The sequence below is a fragment of the Symphodus melops genome, assembly GCF_947650265.1.
Source record: "Symphodus melops genome assembly, chromosome: 14".
Lineage (NCBI taxonomy): Eukaryota > Metazoa > Chordata > Actinopteri > Labriformes > Labridae > Symphodus > Symphodus melops.
The window spans coordinates 3,491,780-3,506,779 of record NC_136704.1 but is presented as its reverse complement, the minus strand read 5'-3'; the positions used below and the strand labels follow the sequence as shown (position 1 = coordinate 3,506,779).

The 15,000-nt window shown below is 44.4% G+C and overlaps 1 protein-coding gene across 3 annotated transcripts in view; it reads right to left on the bottom strand.

Moving 5' to 3' along the window:
• pard3aa (par-3 family cell polarity regulator alpha, a) overlaps positions 1-15,000 on the bottom strand; it is a 354,935-nt gene that overhangs the window by 305,208 nt on the left and 34,727 nt on the right. For all 3 annotated transcript variants that reach the window (XM_079361704.1, XM_079361705.1, XM_079361706.1), the window contains exon 2: positions 5,768-5,866. In XM_079361704.1, coding sequence (XP_079217830.1) covers positions 5,768-5,866 — 99 coding nt within the window. The remainder of the gene's footprint in view (positions 1-5,767; positions 5,867-15,000) is intronic.

Below are 15,000 nucleotides of genomic sequence, written 5' to 3'. Positions count from 1 at the left end.
CAGGAAGCATTCCTATAAAACCAGACATGAGAGCAAAGTCTGCACTATCTTCTGAGAGTATTGTAGATAGGAGTGTTTCTAAGGGTTGCCATGGATACCACACAAACACATAAACGTAAAGAGGCTGGCTCAGACGACAGGAGTTTATAATCCTGTGAATATCACAATCACATCTCAGATTATCGAGCCCTGCAGAGGAACACATCAGCTCACACGACCTCCTGTGAACTCTGGAGTCTGCAGTTAGAGATGTGATAAAAAAGGTTGTGGGTGACAGGACATGTACTGTCAGTTGTTCAGTGAGAGCTGCAGGTCAGAGTCTAACTGTCAGATGTGTTTCAGATCGTGCTGCACACTGTGGAGGGTTAGTCCACGTACTCCTGTCGCCGAGATTCATCAAGACTTTAAATCCTAGATATCACACACTGATATCGATCCGTCTCCGAGCAGATCGGGGATGTTAAGGTTGGATCTTCACACGACTCACACTACAAAATAATCAGGGCAGAGAATCAGTTCTGAGCAGCTTCGTGTCAGGAATAGCACGGCGACCCTGCAATCTGAGCCTAACCTGTGTATCCTGTGAGGCACTGATTATGTCAACACAGTCTGCTCAGACTTCTCCTTCTTTGACATTAAAGTCACTAAAGCTTCATGTTGTCAAACACCAGATTAAAACAGGCTGTGTTGAAGTCGTTACAGCTCATCTCAAAGGTGCAGGGAGAAACAGTGGACAGATTCAATTCTACACTTTCAACCATTTTGACCCCAAAATGTGCAGAAAATACCTCAAAGGTCATAATGATCGATGCAAATCAAACGGTGGGATTCATCTGCATCGTACACAACAGCTTTGTTTAATCCACTGCACGACAATGTTTGAGCACACGAGCCTCTGATCTGCACGCCGATGTTCAGCTGCAGCTTCAGAGTCCTCTGTGTTCAGACACATCAGCAGAGAGACACACTCATGACTCATGCAACAGAACAACATCCAGCTTTAGATTAAAATGTAAAATATGATATAATCCTCTTGGCAGGATGAGAGAATGAAAACAGCGATGCCTCTGCCAAACTATGCAGGCCTTTGTCAAACCGCTCCCTACACACTCTCCTTACACACCAGCGTGCGTGTACAGTAAAGACCTGCAGCGTGCAGACTGAGCGAGGAGGAAGCCTCTCCTTTCACTGTGCATCAGAGAGGCAGCTGTTTGAGACTCCTCTACTTCACACTTTGATCCAACTGGTGGCAGCAGAGCTCCAAAAGGCAGGAGTGGAAATCAACACCATGAAGATAACTACCACAGAAGAGTAAACATGTCTGCAATCTGAGATCATATGTAATCAATAAAGGAGCAGTTTATCTTTCAAATAAAACTCATGAATGAACAAAGTACCAACTTCCCTGAGGAGTGAAACTTGTAAAAATGAAAGAAACACAAAATCCAAATAGTCCAGACGCGCTCCAGTTTTTCATGTTCAATAGTAAATCAGTGTGAAGCAGAGACGGACAGGCCCCAGCATGCAGCTCCACCGTAGGACAGCCTGCTGAACCTGAGCCAGACGTCCTACATACCACACACACACACACACACACACACACATACACACACACACACACACACACACACACACACACACACACACACACACACACACACACACACACACAGGCTTGGCTGCACCATGTGTTTTTACATGAACTCCCCTCCTGCTTTGTTTTGTTATCGCTGCACCTACATATGACTCATTTACATTTCACACAGGGGAAATCAAGACTCCAAAACAAAGATCTTATATTTGTTATGATAAAGTTTTGCACCGACGTTTACGTCCGAGGCTGCACTTCATCGGCTCAGAGACCGAGCGACACACTGATCCAAACTGAACCGGAGGTGTCAGAGTCAGGAGATACTCTCCTTCTGTTTGTAACGGAGGAGAGAGAGCAGAAACAGCTCTGATCTAAACTTAGCCACACAAACAGAAGTCATCAGGGAAATTCCCACAGGACCTCGTGGCGCAACGGTAGCGCGTCTGACTCCAGATCAGAAGGTTGCGTGTTCAAATCACGTCGGGGTCAGTGACCTTTATGCTCAAACTGCCCTGACTCCACTGTCTTTAAAAATCAAAGCTGAGCTCTTCATCACCATGTTAACAACGACTTAATCAGTCAGGGAAAGACGAAACAAGCATTACACCTTCTCCTTTAAACAGTTACCATCATTATGTTCTATAATAATGACTCACATGTACAATTATTCTGCAGAAACTGTAAATGAAAACAGCCACTTTGATGACATGTCGTTTCCTGTTTGGTTTGTTACTAACACGAGCTTGTGATAGGCTGCGAGTACAGGATCAAAGATGTTCTATTTAACGAGAGCGCTCTCCTGTTTTTAAAACTTTACTGCGGCAACAATGACAGCCGTTCATAATCTCCCCCAGTTTATAATTTATGTATGTTTTGACTGATGCACGGGTCAGTCTGATGTCAGCAGAGCGCCGCCCGCAGTGGGCCGCTGTGCCGGGTCGATGGGGTCTCTGATTCCTTCTTTTAAAAAGAGACGCACACAGACGCAGCAGTAACAGTTTAGTTCAACAGAAGAGAGGCACAGATGTAAGGTGGTTTTAACTGGTTTGAAACCTTTTCGGTCTCCTCCTTACATTCATTACATTGCAAGAAACTCCAACTGTAGTGATTGGAGGATTTAGCCAGACAAATTTTCTCTGAACTTCTGAATAAATGTCGAGAAAATGAAAGAGTGAAGGGACAGAACTTCTTAAAACCAGTAGCCTGATATGAATCCTTTATGATGTGGAGGTACTGAAAGTGAAGCGGCTGTACATTTACAAACATGTGTTTATGAATGTTTAACTCTTTTTTTATGTGCGTTTGGAACCTCGAGAAAAGGAGACATCAGGAGCTGTGAGTGAAATGAATGAAACATAGAAATAAAATGAAATCTGAGCTCACTTCAGAAAGCATGGCTAAACTCAAGGAACTGGACTGACTGGATTTACCACCAACAACTACACACACACACACACACACACACACACACACACACACACACACACACACACACACACGCAGATAAAATCATGTGTACACACACACATACACACACACACACACACACACACACACACACACAGAGTGAGGGCTGGTTTTCTCGGCCCACATCCAGCTGACCTGTGCACACTCTCTGTATGTGTGTCATGCAGAGTCATCCAGCAGCGTGTCAGCCGTGTTTTATCTCTGTTTACTTTCAGGGCTGGGTTTGATGCTGAACTACAAGTAGCTGAGCTGAAACACAGAGCGCAAACACACTCTTGTGACTGGTACAAAAAGAATCAAATAAAAACTGGGGTTGGTTGTTTTGTCCTCGTAAAGATTTGAATATTTGGTCAGGAGTGAGATGTAAAGAGCAAACACAACCACCAGGGGGAGCAGTTTCTCACAGCGTCAGAGCAAAAGCAACGTGAATGTGCTGAATGGTCTTTAATCAGTTTGAAAACCAGTTCAGTCTTCATGTGTGTGTGTGTGTGTGTGTGTGTGTGTGTGTGTGTGTGTGTGTGTGTGTGTGTGTGTGTGTGTGTCTGTGTGTGTGTCTGTGTGTGTGCTCTTTTATGAAGGATCACGTGACGACATGAGAGGAGAGTGAAAAGAGCGTTTTGAGACAGCAGGTGCAAAACATCTGCTCTCACCCGTGATCCCACCTGACGCGTTTCCATGACACCCAGCGCACAGCCACAATAACCTGCACAGACGCTCATGAACACATGAATCCATCTTTTTATACACAGAAACAAGTTTCTCAATCAGGCACGACGGCAGAAAGCATCTGCATATCAAGCAGCACTGCACATATTTTACAGCTCTCTGTAAAGTTCAGACTGAAGAGAAAAAACATAAACCTGCTTAAAGTTGCTTTTTTTATATCAATGTTAGTTTGTTTATATGCATTCATGAACAGTATTTCATTAACCTCATGAACATGACATCTGCTCCTCCAGGTCTTCTCTCAGGTCTGACAGCAGGTCTTCGATATGATTTATATCCATAACTCACACGGATGTCTTCATTTTAAATGTATCAAACTCATTGTTCAAAGGCATGTTTCTGAAGCTCTCTGTGGAGTCCATGACATGCTAACTGTTAGCTTCAAACTTTACTCTCATTCAAACCGCTATAAACCTGGATAATGTTGCTGAATGTGGAAAAGGTGATTTTCAACAGCAGCACTAAAACTATATCACAGTGTTCTCGAGGACGACACGTTTCCAGATTTCACACGATAGCCGCGTTTCTCTGTGACACCGGACACCCTGAGAAAACCTGCGAACACGTCCGAGATAACGCTGGCATGTTTCGTCTCCAGCTGACAGAAGACACGACGAAGCTCGGCTTTGTCTTCAGTCTTCTTTGAAACAATTCAAACGCCTGATTAATCACTCGTGTAGTCAGGAGACACTTTGATGACTATCGATGTTGTAACACACGTTCAGTCTGTAAGATGACATCATTGACTGTGTGCCAGGGATTTCATTTACTCATGTATTTATAATTGTGTGACTGTAGAGCAGCCAAACGTCTTTCATACCTCGTCATTTCATTCATCTCTTTCCCGCTCACAGACGCACAGAGGGGGTTTGGAGCCCGCTAAGATGAAAGGCAAACTGCTGGTGACTCAGGTGTAGTCAGCCCTGTTCCCACAGCAGGGGCGAATGGGATTGTGGGTAATTATCTGCAGTTGGTATTAGTTGGCTGTGGGTAATCTGACATGGATTTGGCTCACTCACCTTCACACAGGCAGATAAAAAAACGACACGTGGCCTCAAACGCATCAAAGCTGAGCAGCACAGAAGAAACTCATCTCCAGGATTTAAAGTCAAAGAAAAGGGACTGTGAGGAGGAAGACACCGTTCTACAGAGAGCATGGTGCAGTAACAGTTTGCTGCTTGGTCACGTGATGAGACAGGTGATCACACGCAGACGTTTCACCTGAAACACATCAGTCTGACTCCAGCTACGAGATTTAGCAAGGACTGGGTTTCATGTACTTCAAAAGACTCCTGTTTGTATTATTTCCCATCATGCACCAGGTGCACATTTGAAAAGTTGTTAACCAAACACTGAAGCCAAAACAGAAGCAGCTTTTAGCTCCAGCTAATGGAGCACAGCTGGACTCTCGCTGGTCATGTAAAGTCCTGACAATGTGAAGTTAGCTTAGTTAGCAGTAGCTTGTGTTTCCCTTCCTAATGCTCTGACCAATCACTGGTTCACCTGACCAGCGATTGGCCAATGACCAATGGGATAAGACCTACTGTGGACCCTTTGAGGAAGCAGGTAAACGTCTCACTATGGCATCAAGATGAACGAGGACACAATGAGAGCAGCGCGTCTCAAAGTCAAAGAGTCACTGCTGATGAAAGCGCTCCTCTCTGATGTTGACAGTCTGCAATTTAACTCCACGATGTGCATGAGCCAAGCTTTTAAAAAAAAATCCCACGAGTAGTGTTAAACATGTCTGAATTTACAGAAATATTCAGTCATGGAGAGGACTGACTCACGGCCATCGTGCAAAAACATCACGTGGCGAGACAGCTGGAGAGCTCCTCAACTCTCGTGACCTTTTTACCATATTGGAAAAATCTCCGCAATAAGAAATTTCACCCGAAGCCATTCATACAAGTGAAAACCTTATGCACAAAGTTTCAACGTGCACATGTAACTTGAGCATTTTTGTACATGAAAAAAACTCACCCTATCTTTGTCGTCCACCACGTCACACAGCATGTCATCCAGGTCCAAGATGCCTCCATCATGCTCCAGCCTGTGCACCTGAACCCAGTAACTTATGTCCTGGAGGGAAAAAAAGAACGAGCATTAGCTTAATAATGAGATCAGCTTTATCTGTACCATATAAACCGGGGATTTGGAGCATTATGTAAGTCAAGCCATACAACATATTAGCAGGAATTAGCAGCTTGTTTCTCCTTAGGAATCAGCTGATCTAATCACCATGCGGCTCATGTAATGATCCGGTCGGCTGGCACACAGGCACACTGACATGCTCGTGGATTTACATCATGATAGCCGTTATGAAATGTTTTAATCTGCTGCTGCTGCTGCTGCTACATCAGCTCAACTGTTTCTCTGTGAGAGGGCAAGGGGTGAAAGTAAGAGCTGTTGTCATGGTTACATGTCCGTGCATACCGTCAAAAAGGGTGATCCACCGTATCCTGTTTGTATTTAGCATTAGAACATCAGCATCATGCATTTATAAACACTGTATCAGATTCTTTCAAAATATGAATCACATTTTTTTTCACCTGGAGTTCTGAGATCACGATTTTTTTCACACAATTTTTATTTTGTCAACATGTTTTTTTTTCGTAAAAGAGTCGTAGAGTAATCTATGGTGAGATTAATAAATAGCTTTACACAGCGTCAGTGTGACTGACAGAGCAGCTGGAATCAAATAATAAGTAAATAACTCAGAAATGTACTCAAGGCGACGTCCTTCCAGTACAACCTCCCTGATGTAAGATATCAATACGACCTCCAGTGAACCCAAACACATGCAAATAAGAGCTTTTATTTTGAAAAGTTGGACAAGTAACAGTGTGTAATGCATTTCCATGTGTCTTATAAACACGCTTCTGTTTATAGAGATAAGTCTGTGTCACAGCTTAGTACCTGAATATTCATCTGGACACACAAAGTCTCATTAACATTAGACACAGCACTTCAAACGACAACAGCAGCACATAAGAAGGGAAAGGTGGCTGTGAGACTGTCACAGGAAGGGAAGTTTTTACCAACTACAATAAATGTTGCCATGGGAACAACATGACATCAAGATATGTCAAGAGAGAAAACTGACACTGGAGAGTCCATAAAGAACAAAATGAAAAGAAACGAGCGTCAGAGTAATGACAACGTTGAAACTTCCAGTGGTGAAAATAAAGATGCACTTTGCATGTTTTCCTTTTTTATCAAATCTCTTTAAATTAGCATAGAGAAGATAGAAATCAGGATACGATGCTAACATGCAAAAACACAAAAATGTGACACAAAAAAAAGTCCATGTGAACACAGTCGGTGTCTCCATGTGTGACAATCAGTTGTGTGGTGTTGCCCCCCCCCCCCACCCCGGGGAAAAATAAAGTTTTTTTATTACTTGAATTGAATGTGTATATCTATCTACAGAATCGACAAAGAACAGAAATATGGACTGATATATTGTGTTTTTCTCTTCCTGATAATCACATCGGTATCGGCCTTGTTTTCAGCTCGAGCACAGAGATGGTATGATGGCAAAAATAATTTGTGAGGTTTCTCCTCCTTCAGCATGTTGGAGCAGAACATCAGAGTCTGCATTTTGCTCTTACCCCTGCTGTCTCTTTATTTCTATATTTGCTGGTACAGAACTGAGCTGTGTGTTTGTGTGTGTGGTTAAATGCCTTCATGCACAGCTCTGTTGTTCGGAACTCAAATGTGGTTCACCAGGCAAAATGGTCCAAATCATGAGGGGAATAACTCTGTGGTATTTTCCTTCCGCCTGAGGTTATTAGAGAGGAGACTGCAAGTTTGTACAAAAAGACAAGAAGCAAAGAGAGAACTGTGCAGCTTCTATGTTCAATGCAAAGAACAATCTGATATTGTCGCCAAGATTCAGATTCAGATGACTTGAAAAAAAAGAAAATGGAAAACTGCTGAATCTCCTCTTTATGCTTCTGCAAAACATTCAGAAAAACCAGAAGAAAGAAAAATTAGCCGTCTCTGGAAGTCATTACAAACCACAAACTGACCCTCAGCTTTGAACGGGGGGGGGAGGGGTTAAATGTTAACACACTCCATGTCTGTTTAACATTATCATCCTCCACCATCCTCAGATGGATTACAAGGAACACAAATATGATTTGGGGAGAAGCTATGGCTCAAAACGTAATCCCAGACAGACAGACGTAGAACGGAGGGGAAGCATGGGACGCTGACTTGCACGGTTGAGATTGAGCTTGCATAAAATGATTGCATGGTGCTCTGCCTCCAACAAGCCAAAAGAAATACTTTTTATTGGGTCAAGGACTCATCAGTACAAGAGCATTAGCAGAGGAACTCAAACTGGGACTGGACTGGATGGGATGTGTTGGTGCTCATCTCTGAATGGTTTGATGTGCAAACAGAGCAAGAACACAACCCTGGTTGGTTCATACTGAGGAAACTTCATCCAATCATTCAGCTCAAATCTGTGATTAAGCATCATGCTGGGGACTCTCTTTTTTTTTCTTTAATCACAAAGACCTGTGTGGTGTTTTAGCCTTCTAATGCAGCATGGTACAGTTATAAACTAGTTACTGTTGTCCCAAAACAAGACTCTTCAGGGTTTTTACTTTGGAGCCTTTCTGTGTTGAGTGTGCATGTTTCATTTTCTCTAGGTGTAGCATCCTCCTCCCAGCGTCCAAAGACCCGCCCTTCATTCCCAAACATGTACTTTTTCTTTCCAATATAGCAGCTGTCCAAAACAGGAATGTGCTTTGCTTGCAGTAGACGCACATTTAGGATCCAGAATTCACAGAGAATCACACCACTTCTGTTCCACATCTGTCGTTGGCCAAGCTAGTGGTACTTTAGAAAAAAATGGCCGCCTTGAAGAAACAAAAGGCCGGTCACTGAGCCAGTCAGCCGATGTCAGATATCTTCTTCCGCTAGTTATGTTTTAGGGGGGTGTGAGCGTTTGTCTCTTTTTCTCTTGAAACATGTTCTAGATCATTTCTTTTACAGGCCAGTGGAATCAAAAACAGCAACTCCAAATACAGATACCAACATCTGATAGCATGTTTTTTAACCTGCAAATGTTTCGATTTCTGAAGCACTGTGAGTCAGGCCTGCACGACTGTTTCTTAGTCGGGACAGGTCAGATGATTTTCTGTTATTTTGGTGGAATGACATCACACACTCGCACAGTGAGAGCAGAGCAATGAGTTTTTTTATTTTTTTTATTTTAAAATACTTTGTTAAGACACCCTGAGGGGAACTTGGGTTTACACTCTTTTAGGGACATGCCTCTCTCTCTCTCTCACACACACACACACACACACACACACACACACACACACACACACACACACACACACACACACACACACACACACACACACACACACACACACACACACACACACACACACACACACACACACACACACACACACACACACACACACACACACACACACACACACACACACACACACACACAGGACCTGTGGACATGCATTAGTGCAGAGATGTGGAGCTGCTACATTCTGCTATACAGGCAGTGAAATAGACTGAAGAGAAAGACAAGCAGCAGATCTCCAGTGTGACAGATTCATCTGTGTTACTGTGGTGTACAGAGTCAGTGTGAGAGTGAGGAGGAGGACAGCTGTGGAAATGATTAGAGCAGTCGACCTCAGCTCATTTTGTTAACATCATCTCCTCAACTACAACAACACTTTGTGCCGTTCTGCACTTCTCCTCGGCTGCAGATGTCTTTTTCACACACTTAAACTCCGCAGACATGTTCGGATCACTTCTCTCCGTCCTGCTGCTCTCCGTGTTCAAAGTCAGACCGGCTCAACAGATTGTGGCAAGACATGTTGTCATTCATCGTGAGGTCATTTTACCAAAACCCACATCCACATCTACACGCCATGTCCACACTGCTCTTTGTCCCCGTCTGAAGACAAACGGCTTTCCATTACGAGACCACACAAACATAAAATCTCTGTTGAGCTCGTTAGAGTTACTAATATGTTTGTTTTATTAAACAGACACAAAGGACCAGAGGCAACACCCGACAGCATCTTGTATGAAAATGGAGAAAAGCCACAGAAACAAACAAGCCTGAAGAGCTTTGTTAAGAGCCACATACATGTGGGAGGAAATGTGAGAACAGCACATATTTGTCCACAGTACTGTAAACAGGAACAAAGATTAATGACGTGTAGAAACTTGTGTAAACTGTGCTTCATCAGGGTCAGAGTGTAAGATTTCACCTCAGAGGTGAACTTGAGCCAAAGGTCAGCCTCGGCTTGTGAACACAGACTGCTGAAGCACGACACATGTTGATGTCAAAAATAAAAATAAAACGTTACGCACAGACGCCTTATACACTGAGTGCACTGTGTTTATCTTTTATTAATCTAAAAAAACGGACAGTATGAGAGCAAACGTCTCGTGCTCATCATGCACAGAGATCAGGCCCTGAAGATGATTTACTGATTTTCACACCTTGAAAAAAAACCCAACAGGATCGGTCCACATGAAAACAAGAGCAAGGACAGTTCCACCTGTTGATGAAAGAGAGTACACTTCCAGGTGTGTCTGAGGACGTCCTGGTCCAGTTTGATAGGCTGCAGCTGGACTGAAACCACCCACCACTGTCTGTGAAGCGTTGCTAACGGGCGAAGCTATCACAGCTCGTTTCTGCAGCAACTATTCAAACAAACTGTTTAGTATCTTTGTGATGTGAGGTGCACAAACGCTGAGTTCTCCCTTACAGTCACTGCCAAAGTCAGCGGTGTCCAAACTTTAAAGTATCTTTAAAAAGACAAGAATTCACACCTGTGTGTGTTAACATGAACCAGATTAGAGCTAAGCAAATAAAGGAGCCGTTGAGCGTATCGTAGTTTGGCATGTAAATGACAGACTGTAATGTGTGCTGGGAAATGAAGCTCAGGCAGCAAAGGAAGGATTTAGTGTGTATCTGAGGGCTTGACGTGCACACATGCAGACTTGACATACAGCTCCCTCGTATGCTGACACATATTTAGCAGGTTAGACGTGAACGGGGTGTGGCTGTGACCTCCCGTCACAGTGACATGTTTAGACACTCGTGAGCTTCATTCATTCACTCACACACTGAGCACCTCCTCAGTCTGATCAGGTATCTGCTTATCTGATCCTCTGCAGCAGGAACAAGGAAACAGAGAGGTGGTTGTTCTCTGCGTCTCACACACAAACACACACACACACACACACACACACACACACACACACACACATTTGTAACTTAGGCCCAGACAAAAGCTCTCTTCACCCCATTATCTGAGTCTTTGTACCGGGGAGCGTTGCCTGTTTCCGTCAGAGACCACACAAAGGCTGCAGCCCTTAAGGGAGTGAGGAGGGAGGAAAGGGAGGGAGGAGGGGGAGAGAACAAGAGAACATGTGCCTGTGTGTGTTTTATGATTGCTGCATTAGCTCCTGCAAGTGTTCACGCTCCCACAGGGAGTAGTGGAGAGATACGAGCTTCTCAAATGTCCAGGGCTGCAGCAGGACCTCGTGGCGCAACGGTAGCGCGTCTGACTCCAGATCAGAAGGTTGCGTGTTCAAATCACGTCGGGGTCAGTGCTTTTCAAAGTCGCACAGACCTGGGTGCACCGTGAGGTCTGCTCAGTCACACAAATGAGCAGGAAGTGGGATTGACTTTGTCGGAAGCAGAGAGACGTCCCTTTCTGTAATCCAGTAAAGATGACATCACTTTAACACGGACAACAACACTCATCATCATGTGATCGCTGTGTTAAAGATGACAATCATCAACAGCTAGAAGAGGAACAATTGTATTCTTCAGATTGAAGGTTTTAAAAAAGTATGCATGTTTCATCTCTCGCAGCATAGAGACTTCATTATGGGGGTTCGTGCATGTGCCCCGTGTACGCAGGCTGAAGTCCTCCAAGCAGACGGCCTGGTTTGGGTCTGACCTTTGACCCCTGCCCAACATGTCATCCCCCACTCTCTCTCCCCCGTGACTTCTGACTCTGTCAACTGTCCTATCTCTGAACGTGAAGGCCACAAAATAAACCTGTTGTGCATGCATGTATCTTTACACAGTCTGTGATATTATATTTAATATAACAAGGACGTTTATTTTATCCTCAAACTTAAAGGAAGAGTGTGAACGCGCCAGCACAAAACCAAAACAAACAGACGGCTCTTTGCCCCGGTCTTTGCCCCCCCCCCTTCACGTGTGCAAGTTTTGTGCATGCTGCAGACAAAATTGTCGTCTGCTCGAGCTGCAAATGTCTGTGTCCTGCTCTGTTGTGTTAGCATGCTAATGTTAGCACATTTCTGTTAGCTCGTAGCTTCATATTGAAGATGTTTTTCTTCTTCCCTCTAGTCCTGGATTAAAACAGCTTTTATACACAAGGGGAGCAGTCCAATAATAAATGACAGTATATAAATATAAAAGTGAGTTTTGTAAAATACTGAGAATAAAGCTGTTTTCAAAGTGAGAGCTGGGGAGTGTGTGCAGGACTGTGAAAGATGTCGCTCAGGGAGGGTGTAAAAGTTGTGAGAATGTGAAATGTGCAGAGACGATGAAATGCACACAGCATAATGATTATGTTTATTTCATAAGATGACCCAGCAGACATTGTGTGTTGTTTCTATCCTCGGAGACGTGTGTTTGTGCAGATGGAGTTTCTCTGTGGGTCACGACGGGTCAGTGTTTTTCTCCCACATGCTGACGATGTCTGTTTTCAGCCTCAGTCTGGACAGCTGTGATGAGTCATGTGACATCAGTCCTCCCTCCAGCTCCTTAACGTGGTTGAAACAAGGTTGTGCTTTCACAGGGAAACTGGCTGATACAGATGTTTGCTGATGTTCAGATAACTGCTGGTTTCTGCGGCAGGTGCTGCAGCTCAGCTGTTACGACAGCTGCCTGCACACTGAGACAATCTGTGCTTCAGATCCTGTGCTGGATGATGAGCATACATCCATTCTGCTCCCCAGCATTACTTTCATTATCAATGAATCTATTCCCATGTTCATGTTTCATCAAGTTTACCCTCTAAAATGTCGATTAAAAGGCCAACGATGCTCAGCAGCATTTCAAACAGTCCACTGAAAGAATCCGCACGTTTGACTTGTCTTTCTTAAAAAACAGGCGTGTTGCGTTTTGTTGACAGGGTGAAAACATAAACCTCAACATGTCATTGAGAGAACGCTGCACAGTCTCCAGACTTTCCCTGCCTGGGCACCGACATTACTCTGTGACCTCTGACCTCTGTGAGTGCAGCCCTCCCCTGTGAGTCACCACATCAACCCAGCAATTCAACCTCTCAACATCCTACTTTCAGAGTTCACAGTAATAACGGCTGTGATTTATGGAGTGAATGTGAGTCATAAACACTGCTGTCCCAAACACACACACACACACATGAATCAACACACACTCACCTCCCTAGCTACTTTACACTGATGCAGTGGGGAGGGAGGGAAACGTACAAAACAGAAGACACGGGACAATGGCAGGCTACAGTTACTGACATGTGGTGCATCTTTAATTTTCTCTGTTTGTGTGAAGTCTTTACATCTTAAAGAGACTCAGCGTGTCCTTTGTTCTTTCCTATCTGAACACAGAAGCACCCCTGACTTTGAAAGACTCCACACACTGAGGAATGAAGAAAGTGCTCCTGATTACAGTCCAACTCAAGGCTGATATCAAACTGATCACTAAAGGAAGAAGTTTAAAAAACCTGATAAATGTGCATTTCTTTTCAAAGGCAGATGAGGAGGAGGAGCCTGTTAATCCTCCTGAACCAGGACCTGCTCATCCACCCAGACTCCAAACTGTGTGTGAGGCTCCGTCAGGTCTGCCTGTGGTCTTTCACACATGCTCCATGATGATGAACAGAGAGAAACCACAGTGGTTACAGACGGCTCGTGTTCCTACTACAAACAAATCACACCAGAGTCCAATAAAAAAAAAAAAGTTGGAGACCTTTACAAGTGGTCTGTGTACGTTTGTTTGGGCCTCACCAGGGTTCGATAAACAGCTTTCACTGCAGAGCAAACAGACCGCACTCCAGGTCACACTCAAACTAAAGCGAGGTTCGACTCTGCAAAGGTGCTCACATGGTTACAAATAAAGTATTTAAGAAACAGTATCACGGATGGTCAGCCGGTGAGAAACCAGCGTGGTGCTTCTGCTGACGGTGCAGAGAGGATGGTAAAGTATGGAGCCATTGCACACGTTAAAGGACAGTCTGCATTTATCAGGAAACATGTGCGTCTACAGTTATACCTCATTAACAAACATGCAGAGCAAAATACTTTCCCGTTTTCAAACAAATAGTCAATAAGGAAGTGACACGTCAAAGCTCCCAAATCCCCTGAGGAGATGACAGTGCAGGTTTCTAAAGAGCAGAGCATCGACTACTTACGACTGAAATGAACGCGCTCGCTCACAGGTTTGGGCTTCAACATCTTTTGTCGGGGGGGGGGGTAAGGTCAGTGAATTATGGCGTTAAAAGAACTGGAGCCACAGACTTTGAGGGGAGTGTGTGGTGATGATGATGATGGTGTGACTCTGAACAAGCAGCACACTCAGACTGGTATTCCTCTGAGATAAAGTCACCTCCAGGGTCTCTGCATTATTAATGCCCTGCCCTGTCTGCCCAAAGAGACCGCAGTCTGCACAGTATAACACTGAGAGGAACATGACACCACACACACACACACACTGAAGACCTACTACATGTTGTTAACCTTCAAGGAGCGCTTCATACAAAGCAACACTGGAGATTGAAAAAAAAGTTTTATGCGAGGTGTTGCCGCCATAACGTTTCTTCACACGTTGTACATTTTAAAGAGCTACAGACACTAAAAGTGAGCAGCACCCAAACATGTGTAAAAGTTTACAACCCTGAGAAAGAAAGACTCCACCCTGAGAGAGAGAGAGAGAGAGAGAGAGAGAGAGAGAGAGAGAGAGAGAGGGAGAGAGAAGAGAGAGAGAGAGAGGGAGAGGAGAGAGAGAGGGAGGGAGAGAGAGAGGGAGAGAGAGAGAGAGAGAGAGAGAGAGAGGGAGGGAGAGAGAGAGAGAGAGAGAGAGAGAGAGAGAGAGAGGGAGAGAGGGAGAGAGAGAGAGAGAGAGAGAGAGAGAGGGAGGGAGAGAGAGAGGGAGAGAGAGAGAGAGGGGGGGAGAGACAGAGGGAGGGAGAGAGAGA